This window comes from Accipiter gentilis, chromosome 30 (assembly GCF_929443795.1).
Source record: "Accipiter gentilis chromosome 30, bAccGen1.1, whole genome shotgun sequence".
NCBI lineage: Eukaryota > Metazoa > Chordata > Aves > Accipitriformes > Accipitridae > Astur > Astur gentilis.
In genome coordinates, this window is record NC_064909.1 from 14530019 (window position 1) to 14551109 (window position 21091).

General features: G+C 42.2%; 2 protein-coding genes across 7 annotated transcripts in view; one reads left to right on the forward strand and one right to left on the reverse strand.

Annotated features, from left to right (window-relative positions):
- The window catches only part of LOC126052620 (calpain-2 catalytic subunit), a 29688-nt gene extending 17367 nt beyond the window's left edge, over positions 1-12321 (forward strand). For 2 of the 3 annotated variants that reach the window (XM_049833550.1, XM_049833549.1), the window contains exons 10-20: positions 73-254; positions 2937-3148; positions 3993-4029; positions 4885-4950; positions 5531-5588; positions 6580-6644; positions 7771-7839; positions 8425-8503; positions 9512-9628; positions 10114-10172; positions 10828-12321. In XM_049833550.1, the coding sequence (XP_049689507.1) occupies positions 73-254; positions 2937-3148; positions 3993-4029; positions 4885-4950; positions 5531-5588; positions 6580-6644; positions 7771-7839; positions 8425-8503; positions 9512-9628; positions 10114-10172; positions 10828-10851 (968 nt within the window). In that variant the 3' untranslated portion in view covers positions 10852-12321. The other variant, XM_049833551.1, reaches the window with a different exon arrangement.
- Positions 12296-21091, reverse strand: part of TP53BP2 (tumor protein p53 binding protein 2) — a 57437-nt gene continuing 48641 nt past the window's right edge. For all 4 annotated transcript variants that reach the window (XM_049833545.1, XM_049833544.1, XM_049833547.1 and 1 more), the window contains exons 14-18: positions 20815-20952; positions 20099-20232; positions 18903-19069; positions 15688-15887; positions 12296-13104 (exon numbers count right to left, since the gene is read on the reverse strand). In XM_049833545.1, coding sequence (XP_049689502.1) covers positions 13063-13104; positions 15688-15887; positions 18903-19069; positions 20099-20232; positions 20815-20952 — 681 coding nt within the window. In that variant the 3' untranslated portion in view covers positions 12296-13062. The remainder of the gene's footprint in view (positions 13105-15687; positions 15888-18902; positions 19070-20098; positions 20233-20814; positions 20953-21091) is intronic.

Consider the following 21091-nt stretch of genomic DNA (forward strand, 5'->3'; position numbering starts at 1 on the left):
AGCTGACATGTATATATCAGCACAGTTGCTTTCAAGAAGCCCCTGAGCAGTTTGCATAAATTCACTTCCTAGACACTTTCTGGACGAATCCACAGTATTTAATCAAGCTGGAGGAAGAAGATGAGGATCCTGATGATCCTGAGAGGGGCTGCACTTTCCTCATTGGCCTGATTCAGAAGCACCGGCGGAAGCAGAGGAAGATGGGAGAGGACATGCACACCATCGGTTTTGCAATTTATGAGGCAAGTAAGGCAGTACAGATGCGTGGGAGGAAAAGAAAACTCACCCTGTAAATAAGGTAGTGCAATTCTCAGACTGGGCTTTTTACCAAAACTCAGCTGGGTTGACACCAGCCGCAACAAGGAAAAGTCCACTTAGATGTTCAGAAAATTATCCTGCATAAAAACAGTGGTCAAGCACAGGGACAGATACCCAGAGAGATGATGGAATCTGCATTCCTGGAGATAATAAAACTTAGAGTGGACAAGGTCCTGAGCAATCTCATCAGACTTTGATATTGGCCTTGCTTTGAGTAGGAGCTTGGACCAGATGACCCACAGAGACTGCTTCTCACCTATAATATTCTGTGATTCTAAATGGAGGAGCAGAAAAAGTATTTAAAAAAACCAAAAATTAAAAGTGCAGAAACCCAGTCTGACCTTCACTTGCCAGGCTGTGGTGAAAAGCGGCAGAATGAGAGCAGCCACGGTAGGGGTGTGACGCTAGCTGGGACACCTGCGCTAGCTTGGGGAGCGTGAGCCCAGCAGCAGAACCAGCCAAAACACCTGTAAAACTCATTCTGCTTAGTGAAGGGTCAGAGACGTGTCTATGGTAACTCCTTAAGCAGGACGTTTTGTTCAGAGCTGCAAAGCAACAGTGCTTAACTGGCTGTGAAAATAGGACTACTGGTCTTGCCCACGGGTTGCTCTATAACTGTAGGCAATATGTGCGACTGCTTGCTTTCTCGATATCCCAGCTTTGGAATAGCTTGTCAAAGAATTTGGTCCCCGTAAGCAAATAAGGTTTAAAGCAAAGCTACGTCCCTGGAGTCCGTAAGGAAACAGAAAACTACATTATTGTCTTGCTTAGCCCCTACCTTCTCTCCTGATGGCAGAGAGGTCGGGGCGGTGAAAGAGAAGGTGGGAAGAAATAGTAGAGAAACAGAGTTTACAAAAAACATCACAGCGAGCCACAGGGTCGGCAGGAAACCACGACCAGGCTGGCTGTGTCTGTGCCAGGCTGTGCCCAGGCTGCCCTGGGTGAGCCTCACCTGCCTCCAGGATGGAGCTGGGAGCTCCACCAGCAGTCAGCGTTGGGTGACGTGCGCTCGGCGTTCACCTACCCCTGCAAGCCGAGTCTTTTTTTCAAGAGTGTGGATGTATCCGCTAAACAGGGGTGAAAAGAAGTAGCCCTGGAGCTGCAGTTCAACAGGCAAATAACTCTCTCTTTTTCTCCTTGCAGGTGCCCCCAGAGGTACGTAGCATGCATTGGTGGTCAAGGTGCAGAGTTGGAGCCGAATGGCTTGTGGGAAGAAAAGGTTCAGAGGATCCTCCTTCACTGCAGGACAATATTGACTGTGCAGAGTTCTTAAAGTTAGAGGCCGTTTATTCTGGAAGGGGCCTTGAGCCCGTGTTGCGTTTTCAGGGCATCTTGGGTTGGGATGAGAGCTCTCTATACTGCAGAAACTCACCAAAGCCGCTCTTCCATGGGTCTTCTCCCAGCCCAGACCCACACCTCTTCCCCCAGAGCACAGCTGCTTTCTCAGGTTTGCACAGAGTTCATGTTTGACAGACAACCAATATTCCAAGGAAGTGTATATTTTCTTTTCCCTAAGCACCGTCTTTATTGGTTTTTCTCTGTTTCTACCTGCAGGTAGCTAATAGCAGCATGCCCCGGGGATCAGAGAGGGGTGGCAACGCAGTGATGCCTATGCAATAGGAGGCAGGGCTGCAGATGCCTCTGAGCTGTTGCTCCTCAGAGGAACAAATGAGGTTGAGCAAAATGCCTGGGTAATCTCATTATGGGGCTTGTTGTACCTTCGAGGGTGCATGCAAAGCAGCCGGGGCACCTCAGCTCCTGAGGCTACGCTCAAACCAGCTGCTGTTATGTAAAATGTGGTTTCATCAGGAAAAGAAATGGTGCTGCCAGTTAATTAAATTTCTTATGTACCTTTCGAAAGCCTTAGCAGTACTCTTGTCAGCCACTCAGCTTTCACCCTAGTGGTCCAAAAACCTGATTTCCGTAAAAAAAGAGACTCTAGCTACAGTCCCGTGGCTTTTCCCCAAAAGGTGGAATTTTATTTCCTACCGTGACAGCGGGTCTGACAGGTTTTGCATCCTTAAAAATACAGGAGGACGGGAGGGGGAGGTTTCTGAACCATGCACGTTCCTGATGTTTGATTCTAGAGCTGAGCTAGCCCACCTGTAAAACCCTCTGCAGAAGAGTTTGTTCTGGAACATGTTACACTCCGAATATGCTTTTATAATGGGTAACGTTTATTTTATTCTTGGAGGCCTCCGTAAGCGGGCTCTCTGCTTTAAGTCAGCCAGACCTCAGAGACAGAGCTGAGCTGCAGTCCCCTGGTGGCACCAGCTCTGGGGACCAGAGGGACATGGGTCGTAAGCCATCTCACTGTAAAGAAAAATAGCTGGTGGAAGAGTTTGCCAAATGCCTTCACACACTGCTCGCCATCTGCAAAATGTAAGCGTGACCTGAATGATTTATTGGGATTATCTGCAAAATACGTTTGCAGCCGCAGCTCGAGTACTGTGGTGGGAAGCACCCACCCCCTTTCTCTTCTCTCTTTTGGCTCTGTTGAACAGACATCCTTTTTTTGTCCATCCACATCTAATGGTCATATCTATTATACTTTTAATTTGTAAATGCAAATACATGCAAACTGTGGGGTTTTTTTCTCTTTCTTTGCTTTTCATAAGTTTTCTGGCCAGACGAATATTCATCTGAGCAAAAACTTTTTCCTGACCAACAAAGCAAGGGAAAAATCGAACACCTTTATCAACCTCCGAGAAGTGCTGAACCGGTTCAAGCTCCCTGCAGGAGAATATATCGTCGTGCCCTCAACCTTTGAACCCAACAAGAATGGGGATTTCTGTCTGCGAGTCTTCTCTGAAAAAAATGCAAACTCCACGTATGTAGCTTTTTTGTAACCACGTAAGAACGGTATGGGCACATGGGTGATCTCTGGTCTTTCTCGTGGGTGTGGAAGGATGGAGCAGCCCAGGGCAGGGGTACATCGGCTTCCCGCAGGGAGCGGGAAGGGGCAATGCCCAGTCGCCCTGCGTGGATGGGGTCACAGCCGTGCTTGTTTGTCCCCAGTTTCCCCACGTGCAACTGAGGAAAGTTTGAGTAACTTAGCAGGAAGGAATGGTGGAAGAAAAATAATAATATAACAAATTATTGTTGTTGTTGGTTTTAGGTTGGTTTTTTGGTTGGTTTGGTTTTTTTTTTTACTGTTATCATTATTATTATTACCAGCACTACCTGGGCAGACATTTTTAGTTATTGGGCTGTAGGCAGCTGGGTGCCACAGCACAGATTGATCTGTGGAGAGAAGAAAGCCCCAGAGAGCTGCAGGCTGGGTTCCCTGCTTGGGAGACAGAAATGCGTGTGCTTTCAGCTGTCTGGGAACACACTGATCACAACAATTGATCTCACACCTTTGGGATCAGGCTGGAAAAAAATTCAAGATACTTGCTCAACCAAAGGATACCTTTGATAAAATGGGTTTTAATGGAACTGGCTCAAACCACACCGTTAGCTGTGAAGCCGTGGAAAGATTTAGACGTGTTGCATCTTAGAAGAGCAGCTGGGCTAAGGCCTTGGGAAGGGGTGTGGGACCTTTCATATTGAGTTCCCTAATTCAAAGCAAGCAAAAAACCTTTCTACTATTCTGTAATCTTTTGTTGTATGGTTCTGTAGCATCAGAGAAGTGACTTGTTTTGGTTTTAATATTGATTTCTTTATCTTTCTAGGGTCATAGATGATGAAATTGAGGCCAATTTTGAAGAGGTATATCTTAACTTAAATGTTTTAAATTGAGATAATTTGTTGTAAATAAGTGGTGTTGCAGTGCCTGTTCCGTGTGCAGGGTAGCATTTTTCTATAAGCATAATCAAGAACTGTTGTCCCACTTTGGAAACAGATCTTTCAATATCCATAGTTGAATGTCCAGCAAACGGGAACATTATAAGCAATAATGGAAACATATGTTGTCCTTTATCCAGAGTGGTGAGCTTGGGCTTCCCAGGTAGCAGAGATCAGATGCTCTCTGTAGGGGTAACTGGAGCCACAGGAAATTCCTTTTGCACTCCAGGAATCCAGGAGCACAGCCCTTTAGCCATAAGGGGGTGTTTTCGCATGTGATATTGTTCCCAGGAGTAAGTAGTGGCTCACGTTATGTTTGGTCTTCCTGGAGCTGGGGATGTTTTGCCTACTAAGGCATCTACCCCTCTGTGTGACTTCTTTTTTTTTTTTTTTTTTTTTTCTCTCCAAGATGAGAACTTAACATTTTGCTTTCTTTTCTTTAAATTAAGACAGCTAGTCCAACAGTAGTAGTAGTAGCAGCAGCAGCAACAGTGAAACTCTGAATTAGATAGTGATTTTTTTAATGGAACAAAGAATTTTGAATTTTCTTTAAATTTTTTTTTGTAAAAGCCATAGCAAAAGCTCTTAATTCCAGCAGTGTTTGCAACACCAGCATTTTGAGGCACCCCGACAATAAAACTGATTAAAATCAAAGTAAAAGCACTCTGTACCTTCAACTTTGCCATTTAAATTGTGTTTTACTAGGGGCAAGGAAATGCATTAAGTCATTTTCAGGCAGAAAAGTTCCTCCTTTCCATATTCTCTGTTTCTCTCCTGTAGACCGAGATCAGTGAAGATGACATCGAACCCAGCTTTAAAAAGCTTTTTGGACAGCTAGCAGGAAGTGTGAGTGTTTTTCTGTTAACATCTTACCCACTCACCCATGTAACCACTAAGAGAGATGCCTCCCCCAGGATGGAGTTTAATTCTTGCACCGAGTCAGATCTCAAGCTTGTGCACAATTGTGCATTCAAAAATCTGCGTAGTTACCCATCTGCTTACAGAACAGATTTGTGAGCGCTCCTGCCGAACAATCTTCGCTCTCTTTGAACTGCAGGCTCGACTTTGATCTCCACAGGTCCCTAATTCTGTCCTTGGGGCAGAGCATTTGATGCAGGCGCTTGGGGCATGGGTCCCTCCGGGAGATGATGAGTGCTGGGCTGGGCCATCTCCCCAGGCTGCTCTCACCTGCCTGGGGGCTCGGGCAGACCCCACAGCCCCCCACCCCTAATGTGCTAATGCCTGGGAATTGGTGGTGCTCCTGGGAATGAGAGGTGGGGAGAGCTTACCACTTGCCTTTCCGTCCAGGGGAAACAAACTCCAAGGGATGTTTGAACTTGGCCAACTCACCCAAAGGAGTCAGAAGCCGCTTATGAGATAGGCGGTGTCTGCAGCTCACAGTGAAAAATTTTTCTCTTTTCTGTAGGATGCAGAGATCTCCGCCTTCGAACTGCGCAACATCTTGAATAAAATTATGGCTAAACGTAAGTACCTTCCTCCAACTGTGGCTTCAGTTGGCCACCAGCAGATTTCCAGCGTGGCCGTGAGAGCACAGAGCGCACCATTGACCCAGGCCGAGTGAAAGCCCCGGGCTCTGCCCCAGACCTGCGGCTCGGCTCTCCGTATGGCCGTGGCCACGTGCTATCTCCGCTTCTTCAGGGGGCTGTAAAAATGCCGGGGCTGCGCCTGCACCAAAGGTGTGTTTCACAGGACGTGTGCTTTGGCAGGGTGCATATGGCCTTTTATCCCAGCGTCTGCTGCTGGGAATTGGCTGCTGGGAAGATGGACGGATTTGATTAATGCTTGATAATAATCAAGAGAAGGTATTGGTGCTACTTCAGTATTGAACCGCTCAGGATTCAAAGAGTAGCCCAGCCCAATGGTCTGGGGTGTCCCTGAGGAGGAGAAACTCTGGGCTTCTTTTTCTGTGAAGTGATTCAGAGCTTGGCTCTGTATCATTTTCCTTTCCATTAAACAGTGCTTGAGAAATAAGTGCTTGGAGAAGTCAGAGTCTCTTTAATTTCCAAAGTGAAATCTTAGCCAGGTAGCCAGGACTGTGTTGTGTGTCTGCGTGCAGAAGCCAGTTAGCAATGGTGTATTGCTGGTTACCAAGCTTGATTTGATGTTCTTCCTTTGCATGAAGCTACCTACCACTGACCTCCAAAGGTCAGAAGTGCAACGTTGTCTACAAAAGTCCACCCTTGTCTTTGCAGGCAGACAATTAGGGCAAGAAAGCTTTATCTCTGCCTGTTGCTTCTGTAGCACACTTACAAACTAGGCTAACTGGGCTGTGTGCTTGGGGAAACTTCACAGCTAACTTTGACCCTAAGCGTCTTCATCAAAGGAAGCCACCGATGACACGCAAGGAAATAAGGGCTGATGTGTAAACGCTGGTTATAGAGCTTATGAGCTATTTAGGAAGGTGCTATGGTACAGCATGCAGTGATAATCCTGTCTCTTGCTCTTTCTTTACAGGCAAAGATATTAAATCTGATGGCTTTAGTATTGAGACGTGCAAAATAATGGTTGACCTGTTAGATGTATCCTTTAAGGCTGTGCCTAGATGATATTCTTCTGCCTGTGCTGAAGTAGGTGAGCTGCCTTTGCAGTGGTGGGTCCATACTGATGTACTAATGACTCCTGAGGTGAAGCTCATTTTACCCTGGTTGCCCTGAATAAAAATGGTAGCCCTTGCTATTACTGCTGGACCGTGGCACATGCCTTCTCCCAGGCAGCAGGGAAAATCCATTATCAGACAGGACGATCTGATTTGAAGTCTTCCCAGCGTTTGCGTGTTCTGGTTTAGCTGGGGACAAAGTGATGTTCGTGCTGGGAAAAGGCACCTGGCTCTCAGCATGGTGTGGATAGCCTTGGCTGCAGAGTTTGAACATGCACACCTGGGTGTGCTTCACTGCTCTGTTATCTGGCTGGAGTTGGTAAGGGCATGGTAAAGCCATGAGGACTTAGCAAATAGAAAATGGGGGAAACAAATACAGGAAGTAGAGAGTATGGTGGATTTTAGGAGCTTTTACTCCTAAGAACAAGGGCAAAAGTGTAGGATGAAGGATCAAGTCTAAGAATAGTTGTGTTCAGCTTCTCTGTGCAGTGGGAGTTGAATTGCATAGTTAGAAAAAGGGAAAATTACCAAACCAAATTGATGCTCTGCTATAATTTGGTGTAAAATATGGCAGTCTGTAGGGACTCCTTAGCAGGTTTTGGGACTGATGCCATCACCAGGTTCTTTTGTTAGCTGTTTGTGCAAGAACTTAAGTTCTCCAAATAGCAGGCTTGGTTGTGGCTTTTCCTGTTTATAAGCCAGACTTAGGCTCCTGTAACTGCAGGTGTTGAACCAACTACGCAGAACAAAACGGCATCATCTTGGCTGTTTTATATATGCATTGAAAAGAGAGAGCGAGCTGCCAAAGGAAGAGCAGAAAGAGCTTGTGAACTGATCATGGTTTAAATGAATCCATCATCTTACTGATTTAGAAAGACATCTTGGGCAACAAGTGTGTATTCAACAGGATGAGTCGTTCAGAGAAGACTTTCCATCCTTTTCTTAATTGCAATTTGTTTTAAGTCACAACTGCCCATGTAAGTAAACCCGGCACAGGGAGGGAAACCCCTTTTCCTTCCCTCCAGAGAGATTCCCTTAACTCAACAAAGAATGACGGGAGTGGTAAACTGGGACTGAAGGAGTTCCACACCCTCTGGACAAAGATTCAGAAATACCAGGTAAGACGCAACTTTTTTGAGAGAATATGCAATCGAATGTAGAGGTGGCTGCAGACCATTTTTGCCTCTTACAGTGTGTACAACCACACTTCCCAAAGCAGCCTCTCACTTCAGCTCACAACGCGTTTGTGTCCTCAGTCCCCCAGGTTTCGTCCTTGGAGTCCGGGGGGGGCAACTGCTTGTCCTTCAGGTGCTCGGGTGAAGGACTGAAGGAGAGGCTGCCTCTCCTCCTGCCTTACCCTCGCAGGGGTTTCTGTTTTGTTTTAACTTGCATCCAAGTATGTTTAGCCTTCCCACTTAATGGTGCGAGTTTGGTGTCACTCTTGCCACTTTGGTAGGAATAGTGCCATTTTGCACGGGCATTCAAGGAATCCTCTGGAGCCTTTATCTGCTGCATGAAAACAACTTACTTTCTAAAGCTGCTTTTAGATGAACTCGGAGATAAGTACCTAGTCCTTCAGACCAACATTGCAAATGCTTCTAAGTAACGTGCAGGCTGCATTTCAAAATGCTTGACTTCCGATGAAAGCCAAAACATGCTCTGATTTATTGACAGGTTTTGACTTTGGGTTTTGTGTTCTGCAGAAAATTTACAGGGAAATCGATGTGGATCGATCCGGTACCATGAATTCGTATGAGATGAGGAGAGCGCTGGAAACAGCAGGTATTTATATTGGTCTGTCTTTTTTTAAGATAATACCAGTTTCAAGCTGAGTTGAAAGATGCTCACAAGTCTCCTGTATATCACTTGTAAGCTGAAAAGTCCTGCGTTCCCAGACCTGAAAGGCCTCTGTTTAATACAGATACTCAGCCTGGGCTCCTGTATTTGGGTAGCAGTGTCTTGCCATGTAGGCATACTAAAAGCAACTCAAAGGAGTGACAGGTTTGCAGTTAGTTTCTTTAGTGACCAGCTTTCGGAGAAGCACAAATAACTGCAACAGTCTGGCCCTCTGACAGCATACTGTTGTCTTTCAATGGGTCTCTCTGGGTATATGTGGGTTTGGCATAAGCCGGTAAAACCGGGACACTGTGATCTAGGGAATGGAAGTGGCTTGACCAAAGGGTGATGCTCACAAGAGCATTAAAGGAAGAGTCAGTTTGCTACTGCAACCACTGAAAAGCAAACCTGAGTTACAGCACTGAGTGAGCGGGCTATCACAGAGCTGTATGATCCCAAATTAACTTACTGATCTTCTGGGGCCATCTTAACGTCTGCATTTGGGCTTTCTGGGGCTTTCCCCTCCTGTTACCACACAAGATGAGGCAGCATTTCTTTTTGTCCCGAAGTTTAGATACTCTTTGGAAACAGAGACCCATTTGCCCAAAGAAAGCCACGGCTTCATCTCGGGTCTCTGGGCTGAGTCTGGCAGCCACCTCATCACCCAGGGAAGGCCCACGAGCTGGAGCAATTGGCCGTGTCCCCTGGGAAACGGGAGCACATGCAGCAGGAAAAACACACGTGACCCAGTCACAGCTCTGAATCGCTCCAAGTACAGAAGGGGATGTTGGGAGTTTCAAAAAATGGAGTAAATACTCTTAACATGTGAGAATTTAACCAAAAGTGGCTAATTGAATTTCTGGCAGTGTATAAGGTTGTGGGGTTTTTGTTGGTTGGAGCTTTTTGCATATATTTTTTTTCTTCTTTTTTAAATCCTTGACATTGTATTTTTAGGGTTCAAACTGAACTGCCAGTTACATCAAATCATTGTGGCTCGTTTTGCTGATGAAGACCTCATCATTGACTTTGATAACTTTGTCCGGTGTTTGATTCGGCTGGAAACCTTGTTCAGTGAGTACACGCTTAATAACCTGACAGACTCTGTTGCTTTGTGTTTTCAAGTCCAAGATAATTTATTCAGAAAACTTTGTACTGGAACCAAAGCAACTTCAAAGCTGAGCTATCATTCCGGCAACGCAGTCTGCATGCTCCTCCTAGATCTAGGAATCGGCTGTTTAGGCCAGGCTGCTGAACCGGAGCCAGGCAGTCTTTCATGCAAACAACTAAATGTTGATTTAAAAACAAAAACCAGTCTAAACACAGATTGACAAGTAGCATTACTACTACGGACTGAACCACTAAAAATGTTCAGCCTCATTCTTGCACATGAGCATGCAATGACTTGAGTGGCCCTTTCTGGTTTAGGGTGTAGACTGTTGTCATAAATTTTAGGCTCTGGGACTAAATTCCTTTTTGATCCTGAAGCCCAGGGAATGGGAGGGCTTTCCAATTAGTTCCTATATTCATCCTTGTCTGTCATCTCTCTGTTACCACAGAAATGTTTAGAAAACTGGATACTGAGAAAACTGGAACAATAGAATTGAACCTCGTCAATGTAAGTTCATTTAGCTCTAAAATGTTTGTTGTCATCTTTTGGGGGGAGGTTAACAATAGAGACTCCTGCTTCATTCTGACTGATTATATGTATTCACATATATGCTGGATTTATATAGATTGTGTATTTATAAGCAGTCTTAAGAAAGGTTACCCTTTTTTTAAAATGTACCTACATCACATTGTATTCTCTAACAGACAGGCCAGGTTCCTCGAATGTGCTGCCACTTTTCACTTACTGGCAGTAATTTTGGCCAATATGTATGCAGGCTTCTTCCCTGCCTTTTCTGTCAATAGCAGGGTAAAATGTAAATGCAGTAGTGACTTATGGTAATGACCATGTCTGCTTCTTTCTGCACCGTGTGCCCTGCAGAAAGAACTAAGTTAGGAGAAAACTACCCTCCTACACGTGTTCAACTTGCTTATTACCTGAACGTAACTTACTTCTAGACCTACATAGGAATGTGCAAATCATCCCAAAAGTCTTCTGACTTAAATGAGAGAGAAATTTAAATCATTCAGGAAAGATCCTAAAATTACTTCTGTAACAGTAGACTTACTTTCTTCCTCATGCTAGAAATGTGAACATGCATACTTGCTACAGGTGTTTTTACTAAACTTAACCTTGGGCCCTTTTCCTCTCTCTCTTGTTACAGTGGCTGTGCTTTACTGTCATTTGAGCCACTGATATCGGCTCAAGAGACCTCAAAGAGAGCAAGATCAGATGAAGATAATCAAGCAAACATACAAGTAATATCTTAACATGAATGTGCCTTAACTTATGCATGGCAAATGTTGCACACAGTTACAAGGAAAGTGTTCTACTTCAACAACAGCAGAATCTGCAAACTCATTTTAATGGGTCTGACAGTCTTTATCTACTACTATATATCCTCTGTACAAAAGCTTTAATTTAGTATAAATCCTCAGTACAACTTTTGAAAATACAAATCTTTGTATTTAAGGTGTTTTACATGACTTCTGGAAGAAAGCTCATTATAGCTTAGACAGTTTGGTTTAGTAAGTGATTTTTGAGTAACAGCTCCCTGCATACCTGAAACTAGAAAAGGGATGGTATTGCATATCCCTGAAGACAGATGTTTAGGTAATATTATGGGTCCCTTGTGTGCTTTCTGTCAAGCCCCAGCATTATTCTGGTTAAATATTCTTTGAAGAATTGGAGTAGCAAGTACACGTTTGACCAAACTGAAGGACAAGTCCTTCCCTCCTGACCATTGATGTGCCTATAGCAGGAGGCTGTTGGCAACCAGCTGCTTCCAAGAGAAAGCCCATGCTCTTAGGTATCTTATTTCTCTTCCTTTGCAATACAAGAAGGTATTTAAATAAAAAGTTATTCCTTCTGCAAGTAAGCACGTTTTTTTCTTAGATCATCAGAGAAAATCTGCAGAGCTTTTGTTGTCAGGAAGAGTATGTTGCCTTTAAAGGGGAAAAACAGCATTCTGGAGCAGACTAGGCACTGACATCACTCTAGCTGTGTGTCAGTTAACAAAATTTTAGATAGTCTGATTCTTTAAAAGATTAATGCTTGAAAAACTAAAGGTTTCCAAGAAAGGTAAGTGATACTATATACCCCACACCCAACCTGTTAAAATCATGAAGCTGTGAACACGAGCGGATTGCTGCTTCCAAGAGTTCTTACTACAGCTGACTTAAGTTTGCCCACCTGAGGAATTGTATCCTCCTTCCTATGAACAGTTATGTGTACTTACAGGCACCTTTTCAGAAAGCAGAAAGGACTTGACTTGAGTTACCTAATAGGAAAACATGAACCTGAAGGGTAAGGCAGTGAGGCATTATCAAATGATTATTCCCAAATCCATTGATATAAAGGATAGTTCCTTGGGAAAGGCTTTATTTGGAAAATACTTGTATCAAGTTTTTTTTCTTAAGTATGGCCCTTAGCTTTTGAGATTAATGAAGGTTATATGCAAGTAACAGATCTGGCTTAATTTTAAATGCAGAAAGACTGTCTTGAATGGGGGAGGAGGGGTTCAATTTCATACAGAAAGTAGTTGAATGTTAGTGTAACATAGAACAGCAGTGTGTCCTACTGGTACCATTTTCAGATGGTCTAATAAAAGCTTGACACTAAAACACACAGAGTTAAAGCTTAAGAGGAGACATAAGTTTAATGGTATCACAGTCAAGTAAAAACAAGTAAGTTGTCAAGTACTACAGAAAGTTTCTACACTTAGTTTTCAAAGTACAAAATACAATAAATACATGAGGCTCTTTGTAAAAAGAGGAATCTAAAACTACATTGTCTGTTACAGCACATAATATTTTGAATACATGGAATTCCTAAGATGCTACAGCATTTTTAAAAGTTATTGCTTAATGGATCGGTCATGTGGTTGTCACCGTTCACATGCACTTCAGTTTAACTTCTTTAACAAAGATTCTGCTTCCAGCAATAAGCATTTGGGTGCTGTGCACGTACTCTATTTTAATTTCTCCCATCTGGAAAAAGCCTTGGGATAAATTTGGACAAAGCCAAGTTGTCCGTTTCATGATGATTCCTTCAATGGTAAATTGAAAAGGTCCTTGTATTTAATGCAGAAAAATGGGAAATTCTTTTCTGCCATGTTTGAAGAAATCAGAGTGGGTACTTGAACATAATGGTTTGCTTAGACCAAAGGCAGCAGAATTTCATTTGCTTGTAAGCATTATTTCATCTTGTAGAATGCCCTCATCCATTTGCTAATGCATCAATCCTTCATTTGTTTTCAAAGCACATTCTTCATAGCTTTCAAATTACATTGTCATTGAAATAAGTCTCATGATACTGGAACCAACACAAAATGGATTTTTTTTTTTTTTTTGTAAGTCATCCGTGATTAGTATTTCAAGAATCTGGCTTCTGTACTATTTCATGCCAAGCTTCTTTGTCTAGGTTTAATCCTTGGATACAGCTGAGGGTAAAATAGAAATGAGATTTAAAATTTTAGTGCTTTAAAAGGTTACTTTTAAAAAAAAAAGGACAAAAAAAGAGGAAAGAAAAACCTCTCTTTGGTGCTACAATTCTAACAATCTCTAGCAGAAAAAGCATGGTTATAAAAAACACCCAGACCGCTAACAAATATAAATTTAGCATTCTTAAACAATCTTAAAAAATACTAACCATGTCAGTATGGAAGGAAAGCATTACACAGCACCTAATTCAGTACCTTAAGCTCTACCCAGATTGGTGGGCTAGGAAAAGCACGTGGCTTTGTAAGTCATTAGACTTTTGTGTTCAGTGAACTACCGGATTTTCCCCTGTTTTATAAATAGAAATAGAGAGGTATTAAAGTCTCTTTTGCTTTCTCTCTCTCAATGCCTATCAGCCTTTACATATCTACAGCTTTGGGCAAGCTGGAAACATCTGGCTGCGTAAGAACTGTAGGAGCTGTGCTTTAGTTAGTGGATAGTGGGTGGCCAGTTAAATTCATTTAACCGCCCAGCCATTAATAGTAGCTGTCACCCTGTGGCCCTTGAGCTGTGCGCTAGTCACACATTCTGGCTATGGCCGCACAGGTACAGAGACTGCGTCAGCCTCAGCTGCAGGGTGACGACTGACGGGACACGGCTCAACACAGCACACAGCAGTGCCGAGATGCTTGGGAAGCTCTTGGCTCCCCTACTTGCACAGTGCTTTTGGGAACAACTACTGTTCTGCAAAGCATGACTACAGGCATAAAAATAGAAGTGTACAGTTAGGAAAGATGAATCCTCCATGCTCTAAACAGTAGTGCATGTCTACATTACATCCTAGGTTTTTTCAGCTAAAGTTCTTAAAGATACCCTCTTCTCTCTTCAGCCAGATTCTGGCTTTCTTTTTCACAGTCAGCTAATGATTAAGAGAAGACCAACAACTTCACCCACAAGGTTTGTCTCAGCCTGCTATGATTTCACCACTAGCAGAGATAAAAAGTCAGTCAGAGTAGCGTAATACCTGACAGTGTTCAGTAGATTTTGTTTGGTATTAAGAAGTCAGTATTTTGACAGTGTTATCTTATTTGCATTCAGTTTTAGAGCTGTCACAGCTTAGGGAGCTAGTGAGTCACTAAGAAGGGTAGAGTACTGATGCAGGTAATTTCAACCTTGTTTTTATTCAGTGCACCTAACTGCAAAAGGATAAAGGAGCTGTGATAAAAATACAATTTAATACAAGAATATATTAAACTACCAAACATCTTCCTCTGTGTTAAACATCTTAGCCTACATTTCAGCTGCTATATTAGAGTCCAGTAATTGCTTTTAAGAATAACCACATAATACTTCAGTAACAGGACTAGGACAACTGAACCAAGAGCGTAACAGTTAATACTGGGTTTGGATAGTTTCCACCAAAGATTCTGTTCAGACTGTATGGTGCTTAGAAGGACGAGTTGTGATCCCCAGTCTAAGCTGCGTTGCTTTGTGCTTTTTATTACAGAAGCACAGATGCTCCTTGTGTTCTTACACACCTGTGCTCAGGCTGAGTGCACAAACTTTATGAAGTAGTAACACATGCACAATTCACCCTGGGGCAGGAAAAAAAAACAAACAGCTGCCATTTCTGACCTTACTGTGCAGGGCTGATGGCAGCTCTCAATTTGGAAATGTTTACATTTGGAGAGGAAAAAACTGAGCAGAAGAACTATGTAAGGGAGAATTTTACAGTACATTGTGGGTATGCCTGACCTGAAAGCGATACAGAAATGAACTGATTTTGCATTAGATATAGTTGCTCTGCAAAATCTAACCAGTTTAAGGATTATCTGCATGAGGAAGGAGGTTCAGCCTCTTTCAAGCATCATATATCACTCAGCTAAAATTCACAGTGGTTAATCTTTAGCATTGGCAGAACCTCTTATCTCCAGCAACAGGACAACTGGATATGTAGAAAAAAGCTTAATGGAATTTTTATACGTGTCCATCTGCTATGGTTTTCTAGCAACTCAACCACAAGGAGAAATATGGGGACATAATTGAAAGTATCTATTATTTGTACACGGTTGTTTTTAATAAAAGAGGTAGTACAGAAGGTGATGAGCAAAGGAGAGGCCATTCATTTAAGGCCTTGACATATGGTTATATATTACTTAAAGAGCATAGAAGAAAAAGATCTGCCTTTATTTGGCAACATGATGTCCTTTTCACCACTAGCAAAAAGATAACTATAGAATCGTGCAATATTTTTCTTAAAACTCTGAAACCATCTTGGATCACAGGGTGCACTGTGTACACCCAGACAGGGGAAGACTCGTGACTAATTCTTCATAGAAGTTTCAGTTCTTGGGGCCCTTTGTGCCAGTATATCCCTTTTTAAAAGAGGGGAAACCCTGTTCTGTTCACATGCTCAACAAAACCTTATGCACACGTCATTTTCAGATAAATCTGTTAGGTATCTAAACATACTTCCTCTTAACTTTTGAAATTGCACTTAACCTAGATGCATAAGAATAATGCTGTGTATACTCCACATAGTGAGGTGTTTTTTTTTTTTCACTCTGGAAATATCAAGGACTCACCCCTAGGAGGTTGCGGGGAACATAGCCTTCCTTGTCATTCAGCCGTGCCCACCACCACTCAATTTCATCTTCATCTTCCCGGCGCAGGATTGTCATGCAGTCTCCCTCTTTCATTGAGAGCTCATCATCATTTTGCGCCTCATAATCCCAGAGTCCATAAATCACTCCTTTGTTCATTATCCCCATTTTCTCCTGGACTCCTGCAACATTAAGAACAGAGCAGTTCAATAAAAAAGTTACAAGTTAAAAAAAAAAAAAAACAACACAAAAAAACCCCCAAAACACCACACCGAAAAACACCAACCCACACAACTGAAAAGCTAACCAAACCAAAAAACAACCTCAGTTCTTATCACACTTAGCACCTTGCTGTCATCAGCCTACTCAAAGTCAGTCCTGGAACAGGTAGCATCGTGAAGTTAGCCCCTGCACACAGCAGACAGATTCCTTCCTTACACGTGTTCAAAAAATACAAGGGAAACACGGAGAGGAGCACAGATGGATAAAAGGTTGTATTTTTGTGCTAGTGTTCACACTTCCTAAGTGATGAGCAAGAAACACTTGTTTGTACTCTTAATTCATTGGTAATCTCGTTTCTGTCAAAGGGAGATAGCAATACCTGCTTATGTTGACAACCATTGTCATTTTGATGCTTGAGGTGTCATTTGCCACCCATGTCACTTTAGTTCAGAACTTTAAAAACAAGTTGCATCTCAGACCTATACCTGAAAGATTTGTCTGCCACACACCAGCTGCTTGTGGTTAACTCAAAACATCTTTATCCCAGCAGTTCTTAATTTCTGCCCCATTTTAATTATTTTTTAAACACTGACTTCAGAAACATGATTCTGTTCAATTGCTTCTGGACCAAGATGTTCTGGAGTACATGCATATGCCTTGCAGATGTTATTAAGAATTTGCTCATTTTAGAGCTGTAGCCAAAGGTGAAATACTATTCTTTCTGTACACATTCCTCAGCTTCTAAGCAGCAAACAAGCAAGCAGAAAAAGTATCTTAACTGTTATAGAAACTTTCTCTTAAGTAATTTTTCCATTTTAAAATACTGAATCCTACTGGGTTTTTTGTTTGGTTTTGGTACTGTCAGGAGCAAAGAGCACATCGTATTACAAAACTTGTCATTTCCCTTTCCATCTCCTACCTATTACAACCTATTGTATAGAATTCTTACCTATGTCTGCTAAAGGAAGCATCTGCTCAAATCAAGTTCGTTCTTTCTGCATGCCAGCTCATCATGCAAAATTAAATTACTTCCACTGCACCCATGTGGAAGGTAAGACTGAGCACTGAACATCAAAGCAGACAAAGAGAAGATTCATACAATGGATCTGGTCTTCTAAAAAAGTGTTAACAGTCACAGGGGGGTAGCAGCGCAAACCAGCTGTTACAGACACAAGCATTAAGCCTTAGAAAGTGAAAAATGACATAATTAAGCAGCATCAGACTTGTAATTTAATCAATGCTAAAGGACTAGCGGTTTTATTTAAACCTGCCTGTACTTGTTGGCGTTATTCAGTATTGTGCATCATTTACAACAAAAAGGGATTACGTGAATCAATGAATTACACCAAGGTTTCTCACCTTACAGACAAGTTTAGAGGGCCAGGTTTTAATGCGGTATCTGTTCTGGAAACAGATACACATCCCCAGACTTCTTTTACAGCAAGAGACAGATTTAGCCAGTGAATGAATTTCTTACTGTAACTATAGGCAATCAGAAAGTCTTAGCAATAGGATTAATTCCAACTGGAACAATATGGAGATTTGATAGCTCAACAGCCAATGTATCAAGAGATACCTTAGTTTCAGTGGTTTCAATTTTGAAAAGCTGGCAATAAGCCAAAGCCTTACAGTCCTTTCAGGACCCATTGAAAAAGTATCTCATAACACACACAAAAAAATCCCAAACCCAAGAAAAAACAGAGTATAAAGTGAGATCACAAGAAAGATGGTGGGTCCAAAAAACCCCACAAACAAAAAGAATGTATTTCTTAATGCTTTATATAATAAAGCCATGGATCTCCTTCCCAGGATCTTGCGGGCTATTTACCTGAATTTTAAGTATTAAGACAAATTCCCAAAAGAAATGTCTCAAGACCTATTCAACACAAAGATACTACCTCTTAACTCATATTAGAGTTAAAACCAGTAAGAAATATTGAACAAGTATTATTTTTAATCTAGTCCTACAATCTTCCTTGGGCATTTTCTGTTGATGACCACCATTGGAGTCTGGATACAAAACTAAACAGAATTTTGCTTAGCCCACAGGTTTTGATGCTAGTTAAATAGGCTCGCTCCCTTCATAGGGAAAACCATATATTTGGCACCAAGAGATACAGTTTTCCAACTTAGTGAGGATAGCTGGGCACACTATTTTGAAATACACTGGCTGAGCAGCTTATAGAAGCTCAGTTCTTGCATGTTCCACAAAACCAGAAAGGCTGTATTACAGCTTTTTACATTGCTATTACTCTAACCTCTTACAGATAGATGACACTCCAGCTGGTGGTAGGTGCCTAGGGGACAAGAACTACATACAGGAAGGTAATTTAAAACCTCAGTGACTAATACTCATCACACCCTAGGGGGAATTAATCCTCTCCGTTAAAAGACAGTTTCCCTGTAGTCTTACTATTTGAATAAAATCTAAATTTAATATGGGATTTCTTTTTAAATGCAAGAGAAGAAAAAAGGCCAGAAAGATAAAGTCAAATTCAGTGCTTACTAACCTTCATTTAGGCAGAAACTTGGCAATACCTTTCTTGGTTCTAAAGCGCACATTAGTAAACATTCCTCATTTAAAAGACACCAGATAAGATATGAACTTCCTACTGAGATACCCAGACCACTTTTGGTTTTAATGTAAAAAAAGTACTCACGTGGTAAGATTCACCTAATCATCACCTCACACTGGTATATTTGTTGATGCACCCTTTTAACTCATTTCAAGGTTTTTAATGTAGAGGAACATTTTGTTACTCAGATCTTCTAGAGAAGTTCAATATTACAAGGTTAGTCTCAACGGACCTCATTTTGTGACAAGAAGCTGGCTAAAACCTCTCTCTTTCCAAGAGAATCTCAAGGCATGGGGACACCAACCTAAGTATGCAGCTCACCACTTCTCACCCAGAAGCGTACCAAGAAGTGGCAGGTGAGTCCCTAGCACATTCCAGAACTCAGTTATCATCACCTACCATATAGGAACTGGGAGCACTGTGTGTAGCCTTCTTCCATTTCCTCGCATTTGTCTGCAGCCGTCTGCATGTCACTGTAGGTCATTGCAAATACAGCTGCACCTGACTCCACCAAGAACTTGCACACCTGCACATTATTACAAGATGCTGCACAGTGTAATGGGGTCCTGCAAGCCAAGAAGATGACACATTATTTTTATTGCTCATAGCAGTCCTTACAGACTCCTAGGGGCAAACCACTTTTGTGCATGACCTCCAGCAATCTACTGCATTGCTGAAGGCTTCCCACCAGAAACACTTAACCTAGAATGTCAAGAGCAATTGCTTTTCACAGATAACAGGAATTGCCAAGAGCTGCTTGAGCCCTAAAGATGGGCTTCCATATGGATCTCTAGTCACACTGCCTTTTTATAATCCATTAACATTTTAAGAACATTCATTAAGGCAATAAGAATAAAAAAAAAAATTAAAAAAACACTCAGATATCCTTCTGACGTCATGCCTCTTACAATCTAGATAATTACTTCAAGATCTGAGTTGGTGACAAGTACAGGTAATTGGGATGACTACTGAGGCCGAGGGACAAGAAGCATCTTTATTCAGTCTTGGGCCTTAGACACTTTTGTTAACAGGCAGATATAATAGTAAAATCACTGCCCCCTTCTCCTAGCCTTTTGTAAAAAAGCTCCCTAGCTACCTTAAGAAGAATCTGTAACCCATTATCAGTTGCAAGCCTAGTTTGTAGGTTGAGGTTTTCTGCTTTGTTTTGTTAAGTTGTCCCAGTATTAGACATAGAACTGAGAAGAGTTTGCAGGGCTAGATACTGTCCAGAGCACATGTAAGCTACAGGCTGTCTCACAGAGAGGGCATCGGGAATTTCAGCAAACAGCTTGTTACACATAAGCTGTCTTCAGTATCTCAAAGAGAGAGCACAACTTCCTGACAACTGTATGCAACCTACTAGGCCTTAGACACACACTTCTTTTCACATAGGGAACATTAATATAATTTGCCTGTTTTCTCCTCGGCACATTCTCATATGGTGCCCCAAAGACGACTGCTGCTGTTCTACTGTGGAAGAGCCATTGCCAGCTCTACAGGAGCAAACTGAGGGACCTTCTGAGGGACCTGCAGCCCTGAAGCTGCAGCTCTGCTGTGGAGAGCATCTGTAAGGTACCACTTAAAGAAAGCCTTACCATCCATCACTATCTGCAGCATTCACGTTCACGCCAAATTGCACCAAGAACTTCACAATTTCCGTGTGTCCAGCACACACAGCGTTGTGCAGTGCAGTAATCCCTTCATCGTTGGGCATGCTAGGATCTTCAACCTGTTCAGCCAGAAAAGGAGACATTCACATTCTTGTGAAACTCTGTACCATAAACATCTCTTCACATATAAAAATGAGCTGTCTTATTCTGAAATATGATTTTGAGCCATATTTCTATGAAGGACATGAACAACAGGGAGAGAACTACAGCAGTAACTAATCTCACAAGAAGACTCACATGTAAGCTTGCAGCCTCCTTTTAATAGTAAGAACCTAAAGTTGTTCAGGGAAATAGTATCTTGACAACTTAGTAAAAGCATTTAAAACAAATTTCTGGTATTTGCCTATTTAACTGTAAGTAAAATTCACATCCCCCACATGCCAGATAGGGGGTGAAACACTACGTAAGAAATGAGGAAAAAGGTGTCCTGCAAATTTATACTCTTGATGCCAAATACCCAGTGTGGATTTCACACACTTTTAAAACCAGCCTCCAAGTGGCCACGTCCTGCTAGGACTTATCTCCTCCAGGGCAGATCTAGGTTGTGCACTATTATTTTAGCTTCCCCAGTCAAGAAAAGCTGCAACTTCCCAGTTTGAACCAGGATTGCTATTAGTTCTCTTAGAAGTTAGCATTGGTACCTCATAAATTATTCTCTGCACGAGGTCAAACTCCCCCTCTAAAGATGAATCCAGAAGCAGTGCGAGGGGATTGAATTTCACTCTCATTCCGTGCCCAATTCTCTCGGAGCCAGTTTTACGCAAGTTCGTCCTCTTCCCCTGTGAAAAGGTAACACAAGTTACAGGCATTTTTTTCTGGGAGGAACAAGAATACAGGATTGCTTATTTGGCAATGACAGCAGAAATGGCCAATTAAGGCAGTGTTTAATATGAAATTTAAACTATTTTCTACTAATTC